At 49.3% G+C, this 27084-nt stretch overlaps 1 protein-coding gene across 1 annotated transcript in view; it reads right to left on the bottom strand.

Annotated features, from left to right (window-relative positions):
* Nucleotides 1–761: 761 nt before the first annotated feature.
* ds (dachsous cadherin-related 1) overlaps nt 762–27084 on the bottom strand; it is a 248825-nt gene continuing 222502 nt past the window's right edge. The window contains exons 4-12 of the mRNA XM_064683579.1: nt 22821–23493; nt 20257–20882; nt 18137–18608; nt 15863–16365; nt 11791–12934; nt 10939–11346; nt 10483–10855; nt 5366–6678; nt 762–4539 (exon numbers count right to left, since the gene is read on the bottom strand). Coding sequence (XP_064539649.1) covers nt 1073–4539; nt 5366–6678; nt 10483–10855; nt 10939–11346; nt 11791–12934; nt 15863–16365; nt 18137–18608; nt 20257–20882; nt 22821–23493 — 8979 coding nt within the window. The 3' untranslated portion in view covers nt 762–1072. The remainder of the gene's footprint in view (nt 4540–5365; nt 6679–10482; nt 10856–10938; nt 11347–11790; nt 12935–15862; nt 16366–18136; nt 18609–20256; nt 20883–22820; nt 23494–27084) is intronic.

Genomic DNA, 27084 nt, shown 5'->3' with positions numbered 1-27084 from the left:
GCAATTGTCAATTGCTTGCATCGTGTTGCCAACTATAATACAGATAGTGCTAATGTGTTGCCAACACTTTAAAAATGTTAGCTATAAAGAGATTTGTTTTAGTTTAATTAAAAATTAATTTGAATAATAATTTTTAGCATGAAGTTGGCAACGTGAACATTAATATCATGCTGTAGTTGGCAACGTGAACACAATTGTTATGCTGTAGTTGGCAACGCGATTCAAACATCTAATGCATATAAGCTGTTAATTAGAACTCGTTTAATTTTCACCTTGCTTTTCTAAATTGAGATTTTCTTTTTATAACATAGCCTGAAAGCTGCCTGTACTAATTATGCCCTAAATAATTTGTCTACAAGGGAATCGAACTCTAAACCCACACGTATCTGCTTATTAAAGAGCTCGTTTAATTTTCGCCAAGTTTTCTTCAAGTTTTGTAAATTGCCTTTGTTTTGTTTGTTTTGTTATTGGAAGCATACATTGCCTTCAAGGATCTCGAACACCAAGCTTCCTGCACAGATGCCCAATACGCTGCTTAAGAAACTGAGCTTTCTTCAAGTCTTTTGCAGCTAAAGCAAATATTTTAATCAAATTTGAAATGTTAAGCAGTTAAGACATGAGGTCATGAACTCTATATACTACTATATATTGGGCAGAAAGATAACTACGATTAAATAAAAAAAATAAATATATTTAAGAAAAATATTGATAATAACCAATATAGGAAGAAGAGCTGAATAAAATATTAAAATAGTTGGAGAGATGAGGAATATTTAAAAGGGAGTATAAAGTGTTGCTGAGACTCTGTTGTGTAGGCATGTTTATAAGTATGTTAGTGTGCGTATGTGCATGTATGTATTTGTGTGTATGTGGGTGTGTGTGTGTGTGTGAGGGTGGTGTCTTATTGTGTGGTGCAAGTAATACTATGCATGTGCAGCTGCGCTCCATTCAAATTCAAGTCTCTGGCACTAACTAGAACTAAGTACGCTATGCTAAACTCTAAATGGTGATCACACAGATTTTGGGGGGAATTGCGGCTTCAGTTCCTGGTTCCTGCTTTCTGGTTCCTGGTTCACATGCGTGTGCCCACATTGGCGCGCTGGCTGGGCTGTGGGGCGTGGCGCGGCAGCGAGACATGCGACATGTGGGTGGCCGGCCCGCCCAGCGGCGATATCGACGGCGAGCGCGTCGCCAGCGGCGACAGCGAAGGCGAAAACGACGGCGACATAGCCGAGGAGGTGCTGAAGCCGCCGCTGGCCTCGTGCCCGATTGGGGAACGCGGCAGCCCGGACATGCTGAGATGCGGCGGCAGACGCAACCCACCCACCGCATTGCCCAGCGCGGGCAGATTGATGGCGCGCGGCGCCACATTAGTCAGCAGAGGTGGGGGGATGTGCGCAGGCGGCGCCTTCAGCACCACGCTGCCGGCGCCGGTCGAGGAGAGCGAGGAGTGGGCCAGCGATTGCTTGCTCTTGGCGCTGGACGAGGCGCCGCTGCCGCTGTGACCGCTATGCTCCGACATCGTGTCGTCCTTCAGTCTTGCGATCTCGGAGAAGACGTGCGCCAGCGGCTGATACTGCGGCCCCCAGTCGAGCAGATAGTCCCAGTTGTAGCTGCCCGTCAGCTCCTCCTCGCTGTGCACAATCGAGCTGAGCGAACCGCCCACATTGCTGCCCCCGACCACAACGGGCACAGGGACAGGAACCTCGCCGTAGCTGGCCATCACGCCGTGTCCATGTCCGTGTCCGACGGTGCCGATGCTGCCCGCTGTGGTGGCCGCGTCGTCGGCGCTGCTGCCACGCTCGGAGCCGGCGCCGCCGGCCACATCGTTCAGCTTGGCGTAGATCAGATTCGTGATGTCCGAGCGCGCCGTCTCGTCCGCATCGAACATGTGCAGCGTGGGCATGGGCATGGCCATGGGCATCGGATGACTGGAGCCGGCCATGCTGGAGGCACCGCCAGTGCCGCCGCCGCCGCTCGGATCGTGATCGACAATGCCCAGGCGTGCCAGATACTCCTGTGTATTCTGCACCGAAATGTCCGAGATGCGTCCATCGTCGCTGCCGGCGCCGGCGCCGGCACGATGACTCAACGGCCCCTCGTTGATCATGCGTATCTCCTCATCCTCGCCATCGTCCTCCGCCGAGCCGCGTCCACTCGAGCCCGACTGCTCCGAGCCGGATAGCTCCGATGTGGTCGCTGCGCCCGAGCTGCCCGCATGCGGTCCAAACGGCGGTATTTCATCGTATTTGGGCGGCGCAAACTGACCCGAGGCCACTGCACCACCGCCGGCACCGCCGCCCGTCGACGTCATGCCGCCGGCGCCACCACGTATGGGCATCGTGTCAAACGCACTCGGATCCACATAGCTGTTGGAGTTACCCACGCCCACAGTTTCGCTGCTGAGATGCGGCTTGACCGCGTTGCGCGGCCGACGACTGCGCATGTGGATGAACAGAAAGATGCCGGCGGCGGCGCACAGAATGAGCAACAGCGTCACCAGCAGAGCCACAATCCAATCGCTGGGACCGCCGCCGCCGCCGCTAGAGCCGCCCGCACCAGCTGCGCCCGCGCCGGCAGCCGCAGCACCACCAGCGCTGCCAATCGATGCCAGATTCGTGTTGGGATGTGCCAACGGATCGAGGGCGATCTCGACGACGGTCATGTTGGTCAGCGAGTTGTGGCGGCCCGAGGAGGCCGAGATCACCAGACTGATATCGCGTCCGTCGTCGATGAGGCTGTCGTCGAGCTTCCTTTTGATCAGGACCGCGCCGCTGCTGCGATTCACCTTGAAGTGACTGTGCGGTGCGCTTAATTGGTAAACCACACGCCCGTCCGCACCGCTATCGGCATCTGTCGCCGTCACCTGGCCGACGACAAAGCCCAGCGGCAGCGCCGCGGATGCCGGCAGCACAAAGCGATATGTGCGCTCCGTGAACTGTGGCGTGAACTCGTCCCTCGACTCGATCTCGATGCGCACCGCCACCCGCGCACTTCTTCCGCCCATGTCGCTGGCCCGCAGCTGTAGATGATAGCGTTGCCGCTGCTCGTAGTCGAAGACCGCCGCGGAGCTGACAATGCCCGTGACGGCATCGACGCGAAACAGACGCCACGAACTGTCGTCGACGTCGTCGGCGGCCGGCACCAGGCTATAGTTGAGCTGGCCAAAGGCGCCGCGATCCAGATCGCTGGCGCGGCCGCGAAACACGGAGCTGCCCAGCGGCTCGTTCTCGGCCAGAAAGTGTACATACTCGCCGAGCGGAAATTGCGGCGCATTGTCGTTCTCGTCGTGCAGCGACAGCTGGAATCTCTGCAGGCTGCACAGCGGTCGCGGCTGATGGCTATCGCAGGCGCGTATGATCAGCTCGTAGCTGATCGCTCCGCTATCGTAGTCCAGGCGATTGTTCACGAACAGCACGCCGCTGACCAGATCGATGGTGAACATGTGCTCATCGTTGCCGGAACTGATGTCGTACACCACCTCCGAGTTGGGCGTATTCTCCTGATCCGCATCCACCGCCAGCAGCTGGGCAATCGAGTAGCGCAGCGGCGCCAGTTCGCTAATCTCCGCCTCATACTTGGCGCTCGGATCAAAGATGGGCGCATTATCATTGGCGTCCAGCACGCTGACAAAGACCGTGATGCCAGCGCTGGAATTCGAGCTGGAGCTGGAGCTGGCCGTGTTTCCGGCTTGACTCAACTGCAGCTGCAGCTTGTAGAGATCATTGCGCTCGCGATCCAACGGCTTGACCAGCACGAGCGCCTTGTTGGGCAGCAGCTCGAAGGCCTGCTCCTCGTTGCCCGCGGCTATGCTGAACGCCTGATCCCGGACATCGTGTCCCAGCTGCAGCACCACCGCGCCCAGCGGTGCCGCCTCGCTAATCTGTGCACGGTACTGGGTCTGCTGGAACTGCTGGCGGCCCGAGCCGCTGTCGCCGGGCTGCACGCGCAGCAGCGTGCTGCCGCTCAGTTGAGGTTTGCCCGCATCCCGTGCCACAATGCTGAGGAAGTAATCCCCGCTGCTGGACACGGCCGCCGGCAGCTGGCTCATGTTGACAGAGACCACGCCCGTCGTGGCGTGTATGCTGAAACCGGCCAAAGGTGGTTCGATGTGGTAGCTGAGCTGCGAGTTGCGACCCTCGGCATCCGCATCCGTGGCATTCACCGACAACAGCTCCACGTCCATGGAGGAGCTGCTCTCCAGCAGCTCCGTTGCGGCGGGCAACAGGGCAAAGTAGGCCGGTGGTCGCTCGGCTAGAAAACGTGGCGCATTGTCATTCTCATCGGCCACGCGCACCGTCAGCGTGGTGCGTGCCTCGTGCGCCGCATCGGATGCTATGATCTCCAATTGGTACTCCTGCTGCAGCTCGTAGTCCAGGCGGCGCTTCAGCACCAGCTTGCCGCTGTAGCGATCCAGGCCGAACAGCGACAGGTTCTCCATTTCCACGGGCGAGTCGCTGCCCAAGCGATAGGTCAGCGTCGGATAGGTGTCCACGTCGTTGGCCGATAGCGAGGCTATCACGGCGCCCAGTTCGGTGGCTGTGAAAGACAAGCCGAAGAGCAAGTGGGAAGATATTGGGGGTTAGTCGGGAATCTCTGATGTTCAGCTAAAGGAAGGTCTACAGAACACTATTCTTTTGATCTAGCTCGATTATCTATAGGGATTTGATCAATTGGTTAATCAGCTGATTCTTTGGATCGTTTGGGATTACTTTTTACACAGTTTTTAATTACTTATGAAAATCTAAACGCCTTGGCAGAAAACATTGCAGATGATCTAATCGTTCCGATGAGGTATATATCTTCTTTATTGGGACAAACTATATTCTAAATTTGTTGGCTTAAGGCTCGTGTATTCCATAATTCCATTATATGCCGCTTTTAAGCTAGATCCAGCTGAGCACATTTTTTGCTTTTAAAGATGCAATTTTTCTTTTTAAGTATGTTTTGTTGGTATGGGAATATTCCATATAAATCGGACCGACCAAATCTGATAGTTATATCATTTAACTAACATAGATATTATTGGAAAAGGGGCAGTATCTGTTCATAATCTCTATATTTGGCTTTGCTTAAAAACCCATGCCTCAAAATCGATATTTATCGATTTTATGAAAATCTTTAATATTCAAAGTTGTTTCTAATTTAAGAATTGCCTTTTCTCTCACTTATATGATTTAACTAACACACAAATTATTGAAACGGAGCGAGGTATCTATTCCTAATTTTTATATTTGGCTTTGCTTAGAAACTCCTGTCTCAAAATCGATATTTATCGATATTTTTAAAATCTTAAACATTCGAATTAGTTCTTAATTTAAGAATTGATTTTACTCTCACTTACGATTACAAATTGAAAACTTACCTTCGCTGACGCTGACCACATTGTTGGGCGGAAACGTGGGCTGGTTGTCGTTGACGTCCACGATGTGGACGCGTATCGTTGAGGTGCCCGTCATCTGGGGCACACCCTCGTCCGTGGCAATGATCTTCAGACTGTAGACATCACGGATTTCGCGATCCAGCACAATATTCGTTCGCACAATGCCGCTGAAGGCGGGCTCGATGACAAACGCGTTGTCATGATTGCCGTCCACAATGTGATATCGTAGCCGGGCATTGGCGCCCTCGTCGGCATCGAAGGCCTGCACCTGGGCCACGAAGGTGCCCTTGCTGTTGCCCTCCCAGGCGGTGGCCACGAACTGACGCTGCGAGAACTGCGGACTATTGTCGTTCTCGTCCTCCAGCTCAACCACCAGCTCCGCATAGCTGGACAGGAAAGGTGCCTCCGTGGTGCGTGCCACCAGCACCAAGCGCAGCTCGTGCGGCTGTGTGGCAGCCAGGGCGAACGAGGATTGGGCCAAGGCGCGTTGACTGCGCGAACTGTTCGTATTGTCCGGCTGTTGCAGTTGCTGCTGCTCCGACTGTTCTGCCGGCTCCGTCTGCTCGTAGTGCATGGCGCGTCCGCGACTAAGCGGCGTCAGAGTGGGCGTGGCAAAGCGATCATAGTCCAGCAGCTGAGGATTGGCTACACGTATCTCACCGGTGGCTGCATCTAGCGTAAAGATGCCCTCATCATTGCCCGCGCCAAACGAGAAGTTCAGTTTCTGGCGGCGCCCATCGCTGCGCACAGCGGCCACATGAAGCAGCCGGGTGCCCGCGGCTGAGTTCTCGCGCAGCTTGCTGCGATACGTTTCGTTCTGGAAGTGCAGAGCTGGTGCTCCCGGGTTGGGCTCACCCACCAGCAGCTCGATAAGACCCACGCTGCTCTGCGCTGGATTGCCCTTGTCGCGCGCAATTACCTCCAGCTGCAGCAGACGGCCCGTCTCGCTGGCCAGGCTCTGGGTGGCACTGAGGGCGCCCGTGTTGGGATTAATGCGAAACTTGCTGCGCATGGCGGGCGTTGTCAATGTGCTGTCCGCCTTCAGGGCATAGAGCAGCTCGCCATTGGCGCCCTGGTCCGCGTCGTGCGCCTGCACCTTGAGCAGCGTCTGGCCGGGCTGAATGAGCGCCGGCACCTGCCCACTGTAGGGATAACGCTCAAAGACGGGCCTGTTGTCGTTGATGTCCAGCACATTGATCTGCACGGCAACGCTGCCGGAACGAACCTCATAGCGTCCACAATCGGTGGCCAGCACCATGAAGCTGTAGGTGGACTGCAGCTCGCGATCCAGTTTGCTGTTCGGAAGAGCATGCAAAGAAATGCAGGCAATTAGTGGGTTGAGCGTCAAGTGGCATTCGTAATTAAGACAAGCAAGATTGAGGGCTAGCGAAAGGGAGGAATTCCAATCTAATTCAAGCTATGGGTTGGTTTAGGCTTCCGAAAGGGTATCTGTAGAGGAATTCCTAGCTAAGTCAAGCTGAATTCCTATCTAACACACGCTATGGGTTGGCTTAGGCTCCCGAAAGGGTATATGCAGAGGAACTCTGGGCTAACTCAAGCTGAATTAGAGGAATTCCTATCTAATTCAAGCTATGAGTTGACTTAGGTTTCCGAAAGGGTATATGTAGAGGAATTCCGGGCTAACTCAAGCTGAACATCTGTGGGATCAATGATTGCGAAAGGGTTTCTTTAGCGGAATTTCTAGCTAAGTCGAGCTGAATTGGATGAGTTCCTATCTAACACAAGCTATGGGTTGGGTTCCAAAAGGCTAGCTGTTGAGGCATTCTGGGCTAACTGAAGGATCAATGATTGCGAAAGAGTATCTTAAGAGAAATTCCTAGCTAAGTCAAGCTAAATTTGAGGAATCCCTAACTAAAGCAAGCTATGGGTTGGCTTAGGCTTCCGAAAGGGTATCAGTAAAGGAATTCTGGAAGACCGAGGAATCAATGATTGAGGTTATCGTTGGGCTAACGAAAGGGTATCTTTAGCGGAATTCCTAGCTGAATTGGAGGAATTCCTACCTAACACAAGCTATTAGTTGGCTTAGTCTTTCAAAAGGGTATCTGTAGAGGAATTCCGGGCTAACTCAAGCTGATTGTCTGTGGGATCAATGATAGCGAAAGGGTATCTTTAGCGACACTAATTAGTCGCCCCGTTGCTATGCCTAAACGTAATCCTAGCCACAATTAGCCGCACGAAATGATGTGGAATTAATCCAGCGAACACACACAAGAGACGACTCATGATACGAAAAGGGAGGGGGGGGGGGGGGGGGGTTATCTGGTAATTAAGTCATTTGCTTGCCAGCAAATATTGCTGTTGAAATGATCCACTCGCGTTGCAGCTAATCTGACTGCACGCTGCACGCTCTCGAATCCCTCCCCTGGCTGCGGCTGGCTGCGCAACTGGTATTCTGGTATGTGGTATCTGCCACAAATAATAAACCAAAATGATTAAAATCCTAGCCATAGTCAAAGGGTTGAGCAAGTTTCGCTGTGCTCGTCGCCGTCGCCGTCGCGATTGCATGTCGTCCAATAAAACGAATTTAGCAAATTACGAGCTCATCCAGTTTCAGCTGTAGCTATGCGGCTCTGCAGCTCCAGCTCTACCTCTAGCTCCAGCTCCAGCTCCAGCTCGAGCTCGAGCTCTACAGCTCCATGTTACTGCTGAACCTCATTATACCCTAACAGTGGGGTTTCAATATTTGAGCAATAGCTATGCACTCTCTCGAACCGAGCTATCAGTAAAGCTGGTTATATGAAACTTATATCTGCTATCGAATTTACATAAATCAAAGTCTGCTCGGATCGCGTTGTAAGCTTAGGGATAATGGATCAAAAATTAAGCTAAATTACCCAAAGGTCTGCAATGCCTATAGTCAAGACTTGAGCTCCTCGATTAAATCTTCCTTAGCCTTTGGATAAAGGATTTGACCCTAGGATTGAATATCGATATTGTTATTGAATTTTAATCTCTATCAACGCTTTCTCTAGATGTCAACCCTTTGCCTAACTGTTAATAAATATTGCCCTGGGCTTGTTAGGGTATTTATTGGGCGTTATGCCCTAGTTGGGCTGTGCTTTCTGGTTTTATGAATTGAATCAGTCAAAGTGAAGGAACTGGCTGCAGAAACATTCCTGCGCTCGTCGCTAGCAGTTTGTTGTTGTCTATTTAAAACAACAACAGAAATGATTTTTCCAAGGGTCAGTCAACAGTTTTGTTGTTGTTGCTGCTGTTGTTGTCATTGTCGGCTGCGCTTGCTGATCATCAGACAGGCGAAGCAACAAGCGAGAACCGCAGCAACTGCGCCTAGTCTTGTCCAGCTTCAAGCGGCCAGTCAGTCAGTCAGTTCGTCAGAGCCTGCTGCTGCTGCAGAAAAAGTAGCTAGCAACAACAACACATTTTGTTGTTGTCGCTTTTTTTTCTCTCTGCCTGCTCCAATCCTGACTTTATTTAGGCCCCAGCAGCGGGCAGCGTCCAACTCCAAGTCCAAGTCCAAGTTTAAGAGCGCGACCGCGAAAGCGATCCAAGACTAACAACAACGTCACGAATTGTCTGTCCCGTCGGTACGTTCCTGCCTGTCCCGCTGTCCCGCTGTCCGTCTGTCCACGTTGTCCACGCTGTCCAGTCTTGACTGTCGCTCTACAATTCTTCTACCTCGCCATGTGGTGGTGCTCGGCTCTGTTCTCATCGCTGTTCGCGGTGGTTGCTCGCGTTGGTTGGGTTTCTTTTATTTTATTTTTTTTCTTCTGTTCTGGCGGGGTTTTTCGTTTTTATTGTTTGCCGACAATCAGCGCAAGATAAAAATTGGTACATGACAGCGGATCGCGTTTGTATAAATGGCAAACACTGACGCTACTGTCAACTCAAGTGTGCTTCCAGCGCTAAAAAGCTAAGGCTAAACCCAAATCTAGAGAGGCTCAGGCGAGTGCAACTCTGCAGCTGGAGGTGGAGGATCTGCCCAACCTCCCCCCCCCCCCCTCGTTCGGGCCGGAACTGAGCAGCTAGTAACGCACCCCTCCTACACAACCTGCTCTCCTCGTGCCCTGTTTTGTGGCATCAGACGGAACAAGCAATTGTTGTCATCATTGATTGTCAATAAGCATAAATTTGCACCAGAGGGGGCCCCCAAGTACAGGCTTTTCAGACCAGCTCCGAGGCCTCAGACCTTATAAGCCAGCTCGCTGAAGTAGCAAAAAAGTAGGGCCCTATCCTTTTTGTGCGTATGCGTTAAACACACACACACACACACTCGCACACACACAGGCAGCTACAAGCCCTATTTATAGCCGCAGCGGAGGGTTTTTGCCGGATTGTCGCTGCGTAGGATGTTGTCGACTTGTAGTTGTAGTCGCAATCGTCGCAGTCGCATTAGTTCGCGTTGTTATTGAGGAAATTAAGTATTTCAATGTTGTCCTTGCGTTGAGATCTGGCCCGCAGATAAGATGTCGCACTGCATTGACCCAAGGCAAACCACCTTTTACCTTTTGTCTTAAACCAAATCCGTTTAGACTCAGTTTGCTGTCGACTTGGCGTGCACTCAAAAATTGTTTTGAGGATTTAATTTCATTTTTATTTGAAATTAGGGATAGAAGCAGGCTAAATGTGGGATAGGGTTAAGTTTCTAGGTGTGTTAGGAGCTATATTCAGTCGTACAAGCAGGCAGTATTAATAGGAGTTCCTGTGCTGTTAGATGGCACATTTTTGGTTCTTAGGTGATTCTGTTTTGTTTTAGCTAGCCTTTAGATTTAGAAATTATCTAAAGAGCAGCTACACGGCCTAAGATCCCAAATGTCAGTTGAAGGAATGTTTCAGTTTCAGATGAGCATGAGATGAGGAGGCTAAGATTTTAGGAAAGATTCTTTTGGAGGAACCTTTCTATAACCGACACGCTATAGACTCTATCGTGTCATTCAGTTAAATTAAGAGAGACCTCAGTATTTGTAGGCTTCCGTTAAAGATGTGCGCTTCAATGGGTCAAGATTCTACTATTAAGATCAATTGGATTTCCGATTCCTTGGTCTGGCTTAGACTCTTACTAGCCTTGACATAAATAGCAATAAAACAGTAAAGGGGAATATATATTTGTGGAAACTTACCCAACAGTTGTAATCAGACCACTTTTGCTGTCGATGGCAAACTGCCATTGCGTCTCATTGGCCAGGGAGTAGACCAGTCTGGAGTTAACACCCAGATCCGCATCGCTGGCCTTAATGCTCAACACGCTACTGCCAATGGCCGCATCCTCCGGCACACTGGCCACATACTTGGATAGCTCAAAGCGCGGCTCATTATCGTTCTGATCTTCGACAAAGACACTGATATTGCAATGACCCTGCTGGGTGATGGGCTGACCCCGGTCCGAGGCCTGCAGCTGCAGCGTGTAGCGAGCGTGTTGCTCACGATCCAAGGAGCGGGCGCTCAGCTCGCCCGTGCGTGCATCAATGCTAAACTTGTTGCCCAGATTCCCACCTGTACGGAGGAGAGAGAACAAAGGGAAAAGCTTGGCTTAGATCTGTGTCAAATACGGGATTCACCCTCAAGCAAGAACTTACCAATAATGCTATAAACGATCTCCGCATTGGCGCCCTCGTCCAGATCGCTGGCCACCACCGTGTGAATGACGGAGGATTCGCTGTTCTCCGGCACGGATAGACCGTAGCACGCGCCGGGTCGGAACTCGGGCGCATTGTCATTGACATCGCCAATGCTGATGATCAGCGTGGCCACATCGAAGTGCTGTCCACTTGCCGGCTCCGAGTTGCTCTCCGACGATCGTTGCTTCCGTATTGCGCTTGTGGGCGTGGCAGCCATGCGATTGGCATCCCGCACATATATGGGCAGAGTATACTGTGACTGGGTCTCACGATCGAATTGGCCGCGTGTCGTCACAATGCCGCGTTGCCAATCCACATGGAAATGATCAGCGGCCACCCCAGCTGGTATTTCGTAGCTGAGATTTGCTGTGGTTGGGCAAGTAATAGGAGGGATTAGAGTTGGAAGTTAATGACTGTTTAAGTTAAATGTAAGTTCCTAAACTTCCTATATATCAGAAGATATAGCAATCCTCGATCTGATAACTTTATAGTATATGCAATTCGAAACTTAAGTTATAGGACCTCCTGTAAATAAAGTAAGACCTGGGAAAGGTCTACCTATAATCTCGAGAGTTCAGTAAAACAATCTCAATATGATTTTGTGTAGCTTAAATTTGAGCCTTGAATATATAAAGAATATATATTTCACATATCAAGTCTCCAGTTGTATTAGTTTCCAAGATAGACACTTTTATACAGACGGACAAAAGGTCATGGTTAGATGGACTCGACTCGTCCATCTGATTAAGGTCGGGGCTGCTTTCTTCTGCCTGTTACATACTCAATTTAAATGTGTTTAAAGCTACATACCGTTGTCCGCTCCATGGAAGGCTTTGGCGGCCACCTGCAGCACAAAGCTGCCGCTGGGCACGTTCTCGAGGATGGTTGCCTGGTAAACAGCCTGCAGAAATCTGGGCGGATTGCTGTGGCTGCCCTGCACCAGCAGCTGCAGGCTGAGCGTTGTCTGCTGGGCTGTCGGAGCGCCATGATCGCTGGCACGGATCGTCAGCATAAATCGGCCGGTCTTGTCCAGCTGCTCGGAGGCCGGCGGCAGCGTCTTGGCCAGCTCAATGATGCCCGACTGTGGCTTGATGCGAAAGCGACCCTCACCATTGCCGCTGACAATGTCGTAGCTGATGCGTCCGTTCTCGCCGGCATCGCGATCTACGGCCACAATGTGGGTGACCATTTCGCCAATGCGCGTGGCATCGCTCACATAGACCGTGGCTGCACCACCTGCACTTGTGCTGGGCACCACAAACTGTGGTGCATTGTCATTGGCATCCAGTATGCGCAGCCGCACCGTGACCGAGGTCTGCAGGCGTTCCGTGACGTTCGAGGATTGATCGAGAGCCTGCACAATGAGCAGATATTCCTGCAGCGATTCATAGTCCAGCGGTGCCTGCAGGCTCAGCGAGCCCGTCAGTGAATCCAGGGCAAATAGTGGGCTGACCTGCTCCAAGCTCTCGTTTAGTTGCGGCGTATAGCGCAGCAGACGATACTGCAGCTCCCCGTTGGTGCCGGAGTCCGCATCGGTGGCCGTAAAGTTGTGTAGAATGGCGCCAACCGGCAGCGATTCGCTCACCTCCAGCTCAATGGGATCTTTGGGCCAGCGGGGTGCATTATCGTTCACATCGGCCACCTCGATCTTGACGGTTATGGCGCTGCTCTGCGGATTATTGCTGGCCGAGGTGTCCAGGGCGCGTATCTCCAGCCGAAATTCCGACTGCAGCTCACGATCGAGCTGACGGGCCACAACCAGATTGCCGGTATTCCTGTCTATGTCGAAAGCGCCTTCAATGAGATCCTTGCTCAGCGGATTTAGCGTGTAGGTGACGCACAGCTGGTCACCCAGCTCGTCCAGGCTATTGCCATTCACAGGCGGCAGCTCCGCGCTGCGCTCATTGGGACTAATCGAGCCAACCACATGACCAACGACCGCATCCTCGCGTACCTGCAAAGAGGCACCCAATGAAAAAAAAGGAGTAAATAATGCAGCAAAGGCAATTATAGATTATTTGCTGTTTGTGGGGGCATTAAGAGAGAGGGGCTCTCCACAGTTCTCAGGCTGGACGCTCTACTTGGTCGCCTCTGCTGCCGCTGCTGCCGCTGTTGTTGGTTGTCGTCTGGTCCGGGGTATCTTAATCTCAACAACAGTGTTGAAAATCCAATCTTAAAGCAATAATTCATACTTCAAGATTACGAAGGCAGCAAACATTTAAAAATTTCATTCCACCAAAAAACAACGTTGTCTGCCGCTTGCCCCGCTCTCTGCCCAGGCCCAGGTGAGCGGTTGATCGGTTGAGTGGTGCGCGGTGTGCGGTAAGACGGGCTGGCCAGCACCAGCCAGCCAGCAAGTCCGTGGCATTGGCCATGGCCCAGACACAGACACGGGCATTGGCAATGGCATTAAAAAGAAATTATGCATTCCGACCAAAAGTTGCCGGCCCCGAAAAATCACTGAAGAAAAATGTGAGTCGACTTGGGTGGAGGTGAAGGAGGGCAAGGGGGAGGGGGGGGTCAGTGTGTGGTGGTGCAGCGCATATAAGAATTTAATATGCAAAACCGCAAAAACCGTTTCGCAGCATACAAAAAAAAAACAGCACAAGAAAAGGTTTTGCGTTCTTTTTGGCTCTTCTGCAGGGCTCAGTGCGGTGTGTTGAGTGTGTGTGTGTGTGTGCATCGTTATTTTTTCATAATATACATTGAAAATATTGTTTGGGTCGCCAAAATGGAGACACAAAAATGACAGTCACGAGATTTATGCCGCAGCCAAGATTACGCAGCAAGAAGGAGAACTTGGAGCTGCGGCTGCGGTGGTGCAACTGCCGCAGCTCCTGCTGCTGCTGCTGGCTTTTGGTTTTGCTAACGACTACTGCGCCGGCTGAGGCAGCAAATTATGCACGGGCATATTGCCACAAAAATGGACACTGCCAAAATGGCGAATGATTTGTTGTGTACTTTTATAGCTGACTGCATTTAAGGAGGAGGGCGGGCTGCATCATTGGAAATTGCTTAATTACAACGACGCACATTTAGAGAGGCGAGATTTATTTGTGAGCCGCCAAACGGACCCAGCTCCAGCTCCAGCTCCAGTCAGAGCCACAGTCAACGCCAACGCATAAGAACAAAGCGAGAAGAATGCAGATGCAGTTGAGGACAAAGCGAGTGGAATCAAAGGCGGCCGCCAACGAAACGCAACGAAATGTGTCAATTTTAATTGTTGCCGCAGCGGATTTAAAAGGCGAACCGCGCCAGAAAAGCCAGAGTGAGAGAGAGAGACAGAGAGTGACAGAGAGTGTGAGCGAGACAGAGAGACAGAGAGAGGGCGAGGCAATTAAATGCATGTCAAAGCGTCGCAGCCATCAGTGCCTCGGCTGGCTTTTCGTCCTCGTCCACATGCACACACAGTGTGTATCGGAAATGATCAACAGAGCAGAGTGGGGGGGGGGGGGGGGGGGAAGTGGGAGGAGAAGCGTGGGGAAGATGAATTGGTCACAGGAGCAGTCCGAGCCTGGGCATTGGGAATGCTTTCGGTGCCGGATTGCTGCGGATAGGCATGTGTTGTATGCAATAATGTGCGGGGTATGCAAAACATGTGCGAATCGAACGTGATAAAAATGTTAAAAGTCGCAGCATTTTTAACTGCCGCGCGCTGCAACATGCCGAAATCTAAACAGCATGAAAAGATACTGCAGAGCACCGAACTGTTTAATACACTCGCTGACATAATCACTAAATGGGCAGACATAATGTAAGCTGTTCTAAGGCAAATTCTCGTCAATTATTTAAAAGGATTTAGATTAAGGATTTTGTTTTCTATCTTGGTAATCGGTTTGCTAGCCCCAAGCTGAGCGATAAGTTGATTAAATTTGGAAGCTCTCAAGTTTTCCTTTTTAATTTTAAAAGCAAGTTTCTTTTTTCAATAATTCGTTTGTTCTTATGTGAATCTTGTTGCCCAGTAAAAATTATATAATGGTATATGAATAAGATATCGCAAATAAATATGATAATTGTTTCATACAGTTCCTTTTGACAGATAGTTCCTCTGACAGCTTTACTAGCCAGATCCGTCATTTGTAGAAGCACCAGCATAAAGAATCACAGCTGCCAAGTTTTGCCAAGCTGGCTTTACTGTGAGCTTAGTTCAAATAGGTTTAGACAGTCCTACATGGCTATAAGGACTCTGAACGACTTCCTGTTTGGACAGATATAAACTTAAAGGAATCCAGAGAAGTCTTGATATATTTCATATTGCATTCATAATACTCTTTGGTAGAGTATAACAGTTACGAATCGCAGTTAATGGAAAAGGGCCAAGGCCAAGGGGAGATAGAGGGGGGACTGCAGTCACAGTCACAGTTCACAGAGTGACAATTACGCGTGCGCCATGAACAACGACAGGCAACGAAGATGTTGCTGCGCCCTCCCCCCTCAACCCCCCTGCCCAGCACAGTGCATGCAAATCGGGAAGCGTTTGCCGCGCTGACCACCCTGTGCCGCCCGAGCTGCTGTGATGTCTGTTTCCCCGAGGCTGTCGCTGGCAACTGGGAGCTGGGAGCTGTGAGCTGGGGGAATCGTGTTCTTGGCCATTGTCACGTGACGCCCGATGCAACAAATCATCCGCACAAAAGGCAGGCGACAAACGCGCAGATCACGACTGGCAAAAAAAAAAAAAAAAGACAAGAGTAAGAAGAAAACGAGAAGCAGGAAATCAAACGAGAAACGTTGAACGCGTCGCGTCGCGTCGTGTAAAACTAGAAGCGTCAAATAGACAAAAGTTTTCCTGGAAAGAGCAGAGGGACCTGCCACGTCTGCCACATCTTGCTGCCTGTCGCTTTGTGGCCGGGGCAAATGACCCGCCCATAAATCTCTCACTCACCCTGAAGACCAGACTGGAGCTGGTGAACGTTGGCCGATTGTCATTCAGATCGAGCACCTCGACGCGCAGCATTCGCAGCGTCTGTTTGGGCGGATTGCCGCCATCGGTGGCCGCCACCGCCAGGCGATAGATGCTCCGCTCCTCGTGGTCGAGCATGACGCGTGTGCGAATCAGGCCCGTGTTGGCATCAATGCTGAACAGGCCGTGGCCATCCGAGTCACGACCCTTCAGCAGCGAATAGTTGATGGATGCATTCTGGCCGTGATCGCGATCGATCGCGCGTATGCGCACCACCTCGGTGCCCGGTGGCTGCTCCTCGCGCACGCTAACCACATCCTCCTGCGGATCGGCTATCTCCGGCGCATTGTCATTCACATCTGTCACATGGACACGCACCGGTGCCCTGGCACTGCGCATCGGTGTGCCCTGATCCCGTGCCTCCACCATCAGATCGTATAGTTCGCGCATTTCCCGATCCAGCGGCTCGCGTGTGCTTATCTCACCTGTAATTGAAGGGGGGTAAAGAGAAGGATTTTTGTAATTAATCAAGTGTCAATAAGTTAGAGTTTTCTAGTCCGCAATGGTCGACTAGCAGATACCCTTAACTCAGCTCTCATGTTAAAATTATTCTACCTTTCTTCTATGCATACATAGACAAAAAAATATACACACACACACACAAGATCTCTACAAAGGGACTGCTCTTCTTCTTCCCTTGGTCCCACTCTATGAATAGGAAATGCACTCTTGATTAACTTCGGTGCTTATTGTCCGATCTTTATGGAATTTTCTGTGCTTGAATATTGTTTATAAAAGTGCGTGCATACCAAAGCGCAAGGGTCTACATTGGAAAGGAAGTTTTCTTTAGTTTTGGGTGGGAAAGTAAGGAGATATTGAAAAAGTGAAATGTTTTTAATCTGTATTTCATATACGAGCAGCTACACACCAAGTTTGGTGGATAAAACTCTTATGATTTTCGAGCTATGCTTAAAAAACAATGTCTAAAAATCGATAATTATCGATAATATGAAAATGGACGGATATATGGAGAAGACAAGTGATAAGCTCCTTTTCCTATTGGTACAGTAGAATAAATATATAAAATTTCAAGGCTCTAGCCTTTGTTGTTTCCGAGATCAACTCGTGTACACAGACGCAAGGAGTAGGATAGAGGTCAAGAAATATGAAAGGAGGGTGGGAGATGTCTTTTCTGGTTGATATATGTAAATATATTTATATTCTGCGCCATTTTTTGAGTACCCTCGTTTTTTGCTAGACACTCCAAGCTCTCTCAACAAGCGGCAGCAAGGGAGAGAGAAACAGAGAAAAGAGGGAGCGAGACAGAGTGAAAGAGAGGGAGCGAGAGCTAGTGCTAACAATTGTTGATTAGTTTGGAAAATGTGGCTCGTAACTGGGTCGCAGATGATTAATGCCAAAGTGTTGGCTGGTGGTTGTGGTTGTGCTGGTGGTGCCTCCGCCTGTTGCCATCAAAATGTCATGCCTGGCAGCGTGGCGGCCAAAAGAAAATCATGTCAGGAAAAACGAGTTTGCCGGAGCCTCTGTTTTGGCTGCTGCTGCCTCTGTTGTTGCTGCTTCCAGGATTAGCTGCACGCGATTTCCATATTTAATTTAAATGAAGCGAGACGCTGGCGCTGGCACAGACTGTGGCTCCTTTGGCAGCAAAGGCCCCTAAAGCGGACACGCACACACACACCTGCACACACACTCGGACACAGTGGCCGGCAGAATGTCAACCCAATGATATTCCATTGACGGATGAGCTGACAGCGTTAAAACTGTTGTTGCTCAAACACTAATGGTCATGCGCTACTCCCGGCCTGCAGCCAATGCAGCCAGAGCAGCCCGAGATAGTTGCCCGCCGGCTGCCGGCTGCCCCATCTAGCCATATCTCAAACAGATCGCATTTTATCGCTTCGCCCCATCGCCGCATCGTCAGAGAGCGGGAACAGGTTTCCGTTTGCTCGTGCGCGTTTGATCTATGGGCGACGTGGGCAATGCCAAGGAGCAGTGCAGAAGCGACAGCCAAGTGGAGCAGTAATGAATGACCATGGGTCATGGCTGCTGGCTTGACAGTGGCTTCTCCTTGCCTTGGACACGAACTCTAACGGCCGAGCTGAGCTGAGCCTAGCTGAACGGAGCTGAGTGGAGCTGAGCTGAGCTGAGTGAGTTGTTCGACTGGGACATTTGCTTGGATTGGATTGGCGGCTACCGCGCCGCGACACTAATTTATGGCAAGAGGATGCATCGACTCACCTGTGACGGGATGCACCTGAAAGCTGGAATTCGCTGGCAGCAGGCTGTAGCGTATGGCCGCATTCTCACCGAGATCCGCATCGCTGGCACTGACAACGCCCACAACGGCGCCGCGTCGCAGATTCTCCTCAATCCGGAACTCGTAGCTCTCACGCTGAAAGCGCGGATCATTATCGTTCGCATCGAGCACACGGACGAGCACACGAGCTCGTGCATGTGCCGCCGGTGTCCCATTGTCGGTGGCCAGAACGGTTAGCTCATAGCGATCGCGGCTCTCTCTGTCGAGAGCGGCGCGCAAATAAATCCAGCCGGAGTTGGGAAAGATGCCAAAATGCTGGGCAAGTGCGGCATCCGGGCCGCCAACACTCGCCAGGCTCGGGCTGCTGGCATTGTCCGCACCCGCATCCACAATGCGGTAGGTGATGCGCGCATTGTTGCCCGTGTCCAGATCGCTGGCATTCACCTGGATGATCTGCAAACAAACAGAGTTAAGAGTCAGTGTTAATTTGGAACAGCCCGAGAAACAGTAGATAGCGGGAGAGAGAGTGAGAGAGAGGGAGAGGGGAGGCAACGATCTACATGCCAAACACGGCTGGCGGTCATCAATCATCCGCTGAAGCGGCGGCATTGGAATCTCTGATGCATGTCTGCGTAAATCTCTAGAGGAATCCCTAGAACTGCTGCAACTCGTTTCAGCCTCGTGATGCCAAAAGATATAAAGTGATTTTATGATCAAAACTAGTTCAGCGCGAGGCAACAGGCAAAAGGCAGCAGGCCGCATGCAACATGCAACACAGGCTGCCATTTGGCTGTCCAGAGCATGGACGTGGCTGCAACAGCAACAGCCGCAGCCGCATCTTCTCTGGGGTGTTGAGATATTTTAAAAAAGATATGACGCCTGCCTGACAAAAGCGTGACTTTTACGGGCTGTTAATCAAATTTATGTTGCGCATTTAGTTTGCATTACAAAAATTTATTTTTCAATAAAACTTCAGGCAGCCAAACGTGGCCAGTTGGCCAATGTTGGTGGGCGGGCGGCGGGGTTGGGTGTGCGGAATAAATGCACTTGGAAAAATATATAGAAAAATATAAAATGAACTTAGATACGGCCATAAAAATATTGTCTTCAGATCATAGAACAGAGCTTTTGCCAGATTTAATTTGTTTTCCAACTTCTTCTTGCCAAAACGTTTATAATGAAGTATGGAATATAACTGAAATATCTGGGATATTGTAAGTAAAGTTTCGAAAAGATATGCCATTGTGGACTCATACGGATAAGTACTATAGATTCCCAATCTAAAACTTGAACTATTTTCACAAAAATGTTTCGGTTCTGATATCAAATATTGGATATGCCAATTTCCATGTTCTTTGGAGTTTCACGATTTCAAAATCCCATTTTAGTCTAAAATCGAATTTCATTTACCCCGAGTCTTAGTCATCTTAATATTTTGAAAAATAATTAAACTCAATTTCTGGTGAATTTTAAGTCGGATTTTCGACCTCTTTTATATATATATATACCTCTTTTAAATCGAACGGATCACAACTATCGATTGGCATTCAAAAATACTCGATCTAAAAATTGATCTGTTTTGACAAAAGTGACAAAAGGTAACATAAAAATTTTTGCAAAAATGTGGTAGGCTATAAAGTGAAATAATTCGTTCTATGGAGTTTCACTAGTCCAAAAAGATATATTTCTCCAAAATCGGACGTTATTTAGCCGAGTTATAGACTTTTAAACTTTGAAATATTATTAACGAAAGAACTCGGGTATATCTAGACCCAGATAGCTCGGGTATATCAGGACTATGAACTCTTAGGCTATGAAGGCTCTTCTTGTCAAGTTCTTAATACTGAAAGCATTCGATTTTGGGCAGCTTTCCAGAATTGGAGAGCAATTTATTGAACATGGCAGAACATGGAAAAAACTTAAAACTCAGTATATCATTGAAAAATCTTTACAATTCTATAATCAGAATTTAACCAGATTAGCAGACATAACTTTTTCCTTTTAAGATGATTCGCAAATATTTTACTTCGCTTATAAACTTGTAGACTTGAGAACTCTTTTCTATGATTCAAGTAGACTTATTTTTTGAGTGTAATCTTACCTGTGCATTGATGGCTCGCGATTCGGACACATTCACCGCATACTCGTCGCGCTCAAAGACGGGCGGATTGTCATTGACGTCCTGGACATCGACGAGTATCGTGAGATCCGCCGAGAGAGGCGGCAATCCGGCATCGGTGGCCGTCACTATTAACGAGTGCCGCTGCGCCGTCTCGTAGTCGAGATGCCGTGATAGCACCAGGTGGCCCGAGCGTGCATCGATAGCGAAAAGCGGCGTGGAGCCGGTGGCCAGCGCCTTGCCATGCTGCTGGGTGGCATTGCCCTTGAGGCTGTAGGTCACCTGGCCGCTGCTGCCCGAGTCCTTATCGTGGGCATGGGCCGCAAACAGCGGTGCGCCCAGCTCGGCATTCTCGGGCACCGAAATGCGCACCATGCTCGTCTCGAACTCGGGCGCATTGTCATTGACATCCTCCACCTCGATGTTCACCTGCGTGTGGCCATAGACGGGCGGCTCCCCGCTGGTCGCCTGTATGTTGAGCAGAACCTGCGCCTTCGCCTCATGGTCCAGCGAATGGGCAATCCGTATATTGCCCGAGGCTGGCTCAATGCTAAAGTAGCCATCCGGGTCGCCCGAGTATATCGAGTAGCGCACCGGACTGCGTTGAGCTGCAAACAGAGAGAAAGAGAGAGAGAGAGAGAGAGACAGAAAGATGAGCACAAGACACAAATTGATGAAGAAGAATGTCAAAGGAGGGGGGTGGCGCGGGGTTAAAGGGTTGCCCAAAAGGTGCCTCATTAAAGGCAATTCAAATGCCAGCGATGCAAACAAAGGACGCGCAATGAGTTTGCAGATGGAACAATAGAACGAAAGAATGAACGAGCGCTGGGCCTGGTTCCAGATTGACACATGAGCGCGGGGCACTGGGAAGGTTTTTGAAGAGATAGATGGAGGGAGGGGGAGGGGGGGTTGGGGCAGCAATGAAAGGAAGTGCACAGCGAAAGCAGCAAATTAAAGCTCAAAATTCATTTTGCATAGCCGGGCACACACAAAAAAAAAAAAGAGACTCCCAACTTCAGCCAAACCGCTTCTCTCTCCCCTGCCCCTGCCACTTGATCGCCTGTTCTCCCCCCCTCCCTTCCCAGCAATCGGTAGACAGGCACTCGAGCTCGTGTCTTGGCCTTTTGTATCAGCGAGCGCTGACGAGGACGTGGAATATTGTTGATGGGTGCAGATTTCTGCCGAAATTTGCGTTTGAAGTGTTTTGCTTTTGCTTTGTTGTGCCAGTAAGACCCCCACTCTGTCTGCCCCCCTCCCCCATCTCTGCTGCTCGTTCCCCTGCCTTGTCACTGACTGTGCCTCTCCCTCTCCCTCTCTCTCTGACTGTCTGTCTCTGTCTCTGTTGGCCAGTGGCCCATTTTGTTGCAAGCAAGCGCTTTTTGCTTGTACAAATTTTATTTTAATTTTTCTTGGCTTGTTATACACTTCACAAAGGGCATTTCAGCTTTTGCATGTTTTGTGCAACAGACTTGCGCTTCATTTGGTAAATATACTTAATCTGGACCTAGAAATACTTTATCATGCAGCTGTCATAGGAACGATCCATGGAAAACCGAGTCTTCCGACTAAACAAATTCTGCTTTTAGTCTTCTATCCATCAATCCATCTTTTTAGAATAATGATTCTACCACACTCAACAAGTAAGAGTTCACTTTAGTATATATACTTTGAGTTTGCCCAACATAATGCTTATATAGCATAACATTTCGCTATGCAATTGATCTCATATATAAAAACTTTTTAGGTTTTTCTAGATTAATACTTGTTCTTTCTTCAACTCTGCAAATTATAAGTTTTTTACTTTACAATTTTTCACAATTTTATAAGACTCGGACTAGTATATCATATAAGTACTATAGCAACAATCTAAACTATATTTCAATTACTTTAATTACTTAAAATCTTTTGTAGATTCGAACATGGTTTTTAAGATTTGGCTAATTATTCTGGAAATTCTACAACTATATACTAAGTATAGAAGAAGTTGGGCCAAAATCCATTTCAGGTAAGTGCGAAAAACAAATTGTTTTTAAGACCTTACCTAAGCTACTTAGTCTGAAATGTTTCAATTAATTTGGGCAATGGGTACTGAAGGTTTGATGCTTAAAAGAGTTCGCGTCTTTAAAGTTAACTACATAATATATAATTGAAGTTCGCTCCCAGCTAGTTGACTAAGACTTGAATGAGGTCGGCTTAAATGCCCAGCAAATCAAAGCAAGGGTATTTAATATTCGCTGTATCTAACGTAGGCTGTTCTCGTTTGCTTCTCTTATTTTTTTTTGTTGGCTCAAACATTGGACCATTCAACCGTTGGTCCATTCGATCGTCAGTCCGCTCTGTCGTCCGTCCGTCTGTCCATCATATGCGCATATTTTGTTTTCCAGCTCAGTGAACTAATGAATGCAATCCAATACAAAGACGTCGCGACGCTGGCCACGGTCAGACTTAGGTAGCCACGGTCAGACCCAGCATACATGCACATAATTTGGCCAAACAGATGAGTCTGCTGCACTCCGAGTTGGGGGTTTTTTTTTTATAGAACTCACCCGTGTCACTGCTGGTGGCTATCACGGAGCCGACGACTGTGCCGCGTGGCACATCCTCCTTCACGTAGTAGTTGTAGCGCGCCTTCTCGAAGATCGGCGGCCGTTGCTGGGCATCGATGATGCTGAGAAAGACGACGGCATCGGTGCTAGTGCGCAGACCGCCGCCGTCTGTGGCCGAGATGTTGAGCATGTGCATCGCCTGGGTGCGCACCGAGAGCATGTCCGGCCGTATGACGAATATCTCGCCGCTGGCGCGATCGATGCGAAAGATGCCCGCCTCGTTGCCGGCCACAATGCGATACGACACCTGGCCAAAGCTGCCCGCATCCGGATCCGTGGCCACCACGGCCACAATGGGCATGGGCGTGCCGCTGGCCTGTGCCGGCCCAGACTCACGCAGCGACACATTATATTCGCGCGGATAGAACACGGGTCGATTATCGTTGACATCCGTCAGCTGGAGCTTGATCATGGCCGTGGTGCTCAGGCCGCCGCGATCGGTGGCCAGCACGGGAAACTCGTAGCTGTTGCGTCGCTCGTAGTCCAGTTCGCCGGCAATGCAAATCTCGCCCGAGGCGGAGCGCACCTCGAACTCGGTCAGATGCTTGAAGCCCTCGCCGAGCGTATAGTTGACCATGGCATTGACGCCGCAATCCGGATCGCTGGCCGAGACCTGCGGGCGAAAACAAAAAAGGGAACGCGATATAATAATGATTATTATGGTGGTTGTGGTGGTGCTTTTTTTGCTGCTGCTGCTGCTGGTTAAACGGTTGCGCTGCCAATTACAAATGAAGTTGTCAAAATCTTAATTTGATTTAAAGGCAGCGCGGCTTAAGCCGCGCACAGCTTAACTTAATTTGCAACAGTCCGTGGAGCAATTTGTTTTGGTCATGCTTTGTTCTCCTCCTCCTGCCCCAACTCGAGCTCGAGCCTCAGGCGGCGGCGTATTAAGCGTATGTCAACTTAAATTTCGGTTTTTATTTATTTATTTTTTTCTCATATATATATATATGTTTTTTTTTTTGGGGGGGGCTCGCAAGGGAGCATTGACCTGGCTTTAATGGCTGCCAATTAGCTGGCATTTGCGTAATCAACATTTACATTTTACAGGCTGCACGCCGCTGGCCTACGCCACCCTAAAAATAGACCCAGACCCAACAACCAGTAGCAACCGGTGGGTAGGTGGTGTAGGTCGACGGGGGGACAGTCAAGAGTCAGAGCTCTGGCATTTTGACGCCAACGAACAAGGAGCAACAAAAAAATCAGCAATTAAAACTGTCATTATTTCACTTTAAATAGTGGAATATACCCCCCGTCCCCTCCCCGCCCCCTCTCAGACAGTTGCAGGGCTAAACAGACGACAACAAGACGAGTGATCCCCACCAGGCTGCGGCTCTGTCCCTGTCCCTGTCCCTGTCTCTGTCTCTGACTCGGTCTGGGTCTCGAGACTCCCAGACTGATATGCATTTAAAGCGAAACGTGTCCACGTCGCGGCGACTCCTCACGTTCAATTTCTGCGCTAATTACACTTTTTGTAAGCCAAAGGCATCGAACTGCTCGGCTTCGGTTGGGTCCGCCTGGCGAAGATCTGCTTAGATTGTTGCTGCTGGGCTGCCGGACTGCTGGGCTGCTGTGCTGACTAAAGACTTTCATTAAGCTTAGTTGGCAGCCGTTTAAACCCGTTTAACCCGAGCGAAATTGTCGCCAAGCCAAGACGTCGACGACGACGATGTCGTCAGAGCCAACAGATTGGCAATTTTATCTGTCAACAACATGGAACTGCTGTTGAGAAACACGGCCCAAAGACAGTTCCCGACGGCGACGGCGACGACGAGGTTGCCAGCTGCAAAAACGCCCACACGAATTTCGAGCGGGGATGAGCAGCAGCCAACGCCTGGCCGGGCCTGGCCTGGCCTGCCCAGACGCCTCGTGGGCTCAGCCTGGGCCACTGATAACTACCAGCAGCAGCAGCAACGGCAGCAGCTGCAGTGAAAGGTAAATCAAAACGAAGCATTCGCCAATTGCCAGAAATAACGACAATGAGACAAAATGTAGAACCAGTTAAAAAACAGTTTTCGAAAGGAACAAACACATTTGACCAGACCAAAGGCAGTTTTTGGTTATATTAAGCTGATCCTAGCTAATCCTAACTAACATGTGGCTAAACAATATGTTGGTCTTTTTAATGTTGTATTTCAGACATGAACTCAATTGACAATCCTTTATTCTTGTGTGATTTACATGCGAAGGTAGTCAAATATCGATAACATCATAAATTTGATGGAAACGGGAAATGTTATGTTAAATGTGATATATAAAACAAAATAAATAGGTGAAAATGGGTTGTTATAGGACTGAAAATCTCGACATATTCTCAATTAACTCAAACTTGAAACCGATATTTATCGTTATATAAAAAAAAGCGCAGTTGTCGATTACAAGAAATATAATTGAGCTGCGTTCGGTAGAAGAAAATATATGCTTCGAATTTCTGCTTTGTTTTAAGTCTTATAATCCTCCACGTAAGGCCAATGAAATCAATCTAAAAATCGATATTTTTCGGTTTTAGCTTAAAATGACATCGGTTTTAACTTAAAATGACATTAAAGAAAAACATAGATGTGTTCCAATTGTTATGTTAACCTAATAGTTTTCGAGATTAAGGCATTTGTATGGACAGACGGGCAATACATAGAGGAACGTGATCCTAATTTAGAAGATTTGTAGAGAAAGACATAGGTAGACATAGATGGATGGTAGTTATCGTGTTGTAGTCCGTTTTAGAATTTTGTCAAGCTACATAAACCATAAAGAAACGGAAACTCTTTAATTTTCATTGCTCTTTACGACCGATTGAGCCTTGGCGGACTGTATGATATAGAAGTAATAAGGTGGCCGATATCAAAAATATTTTCTATATGCAGAAAAAACTTTCTTGCAGCCTTAAAGCTTGGTTCACCTAGGGAAAGGCTAAGCGAATAAATAAATAAAATAAACTCAACTCTTCTTTAAGTTCGAAAAAAATATATATTCGAATGGATTTCGAAATGTCACACTCAATGCGTTACGCATTTCGTCACTTAAGTACTTCACAATACAAGGGCTGAGTTGTCTGATAAAAATCAAGTTCGTTGCTTAAGTCAGTCGTTTTGCCTGCACACAGCCGAAGAAATCGAAGCGAAGTTGTCGTCAAAACTTCTCAAGAGTTATTCATCTTTGTCAGCACGCACTTCCGCACACACTCAGGCGCAGCACTTGTGGGGTGTGTGTGCGAGTGTGCGAGTGTTTGTGGTGTGTGTGGTGTGTGCAGCAGCAACAGCATTCAATAACCAATTATGGCCTAACAAGGCCTCAGTTTCTCGACCTCAGCTGTATCCAGCTACTGCGACCGCTGTTGATGTATGCAAATAAGCTGTCAAAAGTAATTTCATTCAATTACCTTATTTATCGTACGAAACAACCAAAACGACGGAGAAATTCTGTCATGGCCAAAACCAAACACGAAGCACGGCCAACAACAATGCGGTCGAGCCTCAAACACACACACACACACACACACACAGCAGCAGCAGTTGGCCAGTTGATTGCCCCGCTTCTCTGGCTAACTGGCGTGTGAGGCTCGAGGTGCTGAGAAACTATCCGAGCAAAGCTCCCCATGCAGCCAGCCAGCCATCCAGCCAGCCACATCCTGAGCCATCGGATCGTGGTTTGGCTTGATTAACACCTCGGCCAAGCGACGGGGAGTGGACTGCGGGGAGCGGGCATTGCATTTGGGGCTAATAGAAGGTGGCCAAATGTCGGTCGTGTCTCTGCCGTGGATTATCAAGCAGCCAGCGCTTTTGATAAGAGTCGGACATGTCTTGGGGCCCGTGGCTTACTGTAGTTGCACTGTTGCAGCATTTCCATTCCTGCCCCTGCCACATGCAGCATGTGGCAGTTGTTGCTGCTGTTGTTGTTCTTGGCTAGGCCAAGCAACAACGCAGCCTTGCATATTTTTATGCAATTTCCGGCAGATGTGGATGATTTACCTGCCCCATGAGTGTGCCGCAGCGCGTCTGATGAGAAATGACTACGTGCCACAGAGAAGAGCGCCAAAGTGAAGACTGGGGCGTGGAGCACGGAGAGCGCGAGTGTGGAGAGTGCAGGCTGAAGAGTGCCGAGTGCCGAGTGCTGATTGCCAAATACTTTGTGCTTATCCGCAACCATTTGAACAACATTCATTCTCAATGTTAAATGTGAGTCGTGTTTGCCTAACGTGACACGT

The sequence above is a fragment of the Drosophila montana genome, unplaced genomic scaffold (genome assembly GCF_035044405.1).
Source record: "Drosophila montana isolate Dmon_TW-CO22-7 unplaced genomic scaffold, ASM3504440v1 contig_2626_1, whole genome shotgun sequence".
NCBI lineage: Eukaryota > Metazoa > Arthropoda > Insecta > Diptera > Drosophilidae > Drosophila > Drosophila montana.
This window is presented reverse-complemented; position numbering and strand designations above follow the sequence as displayed.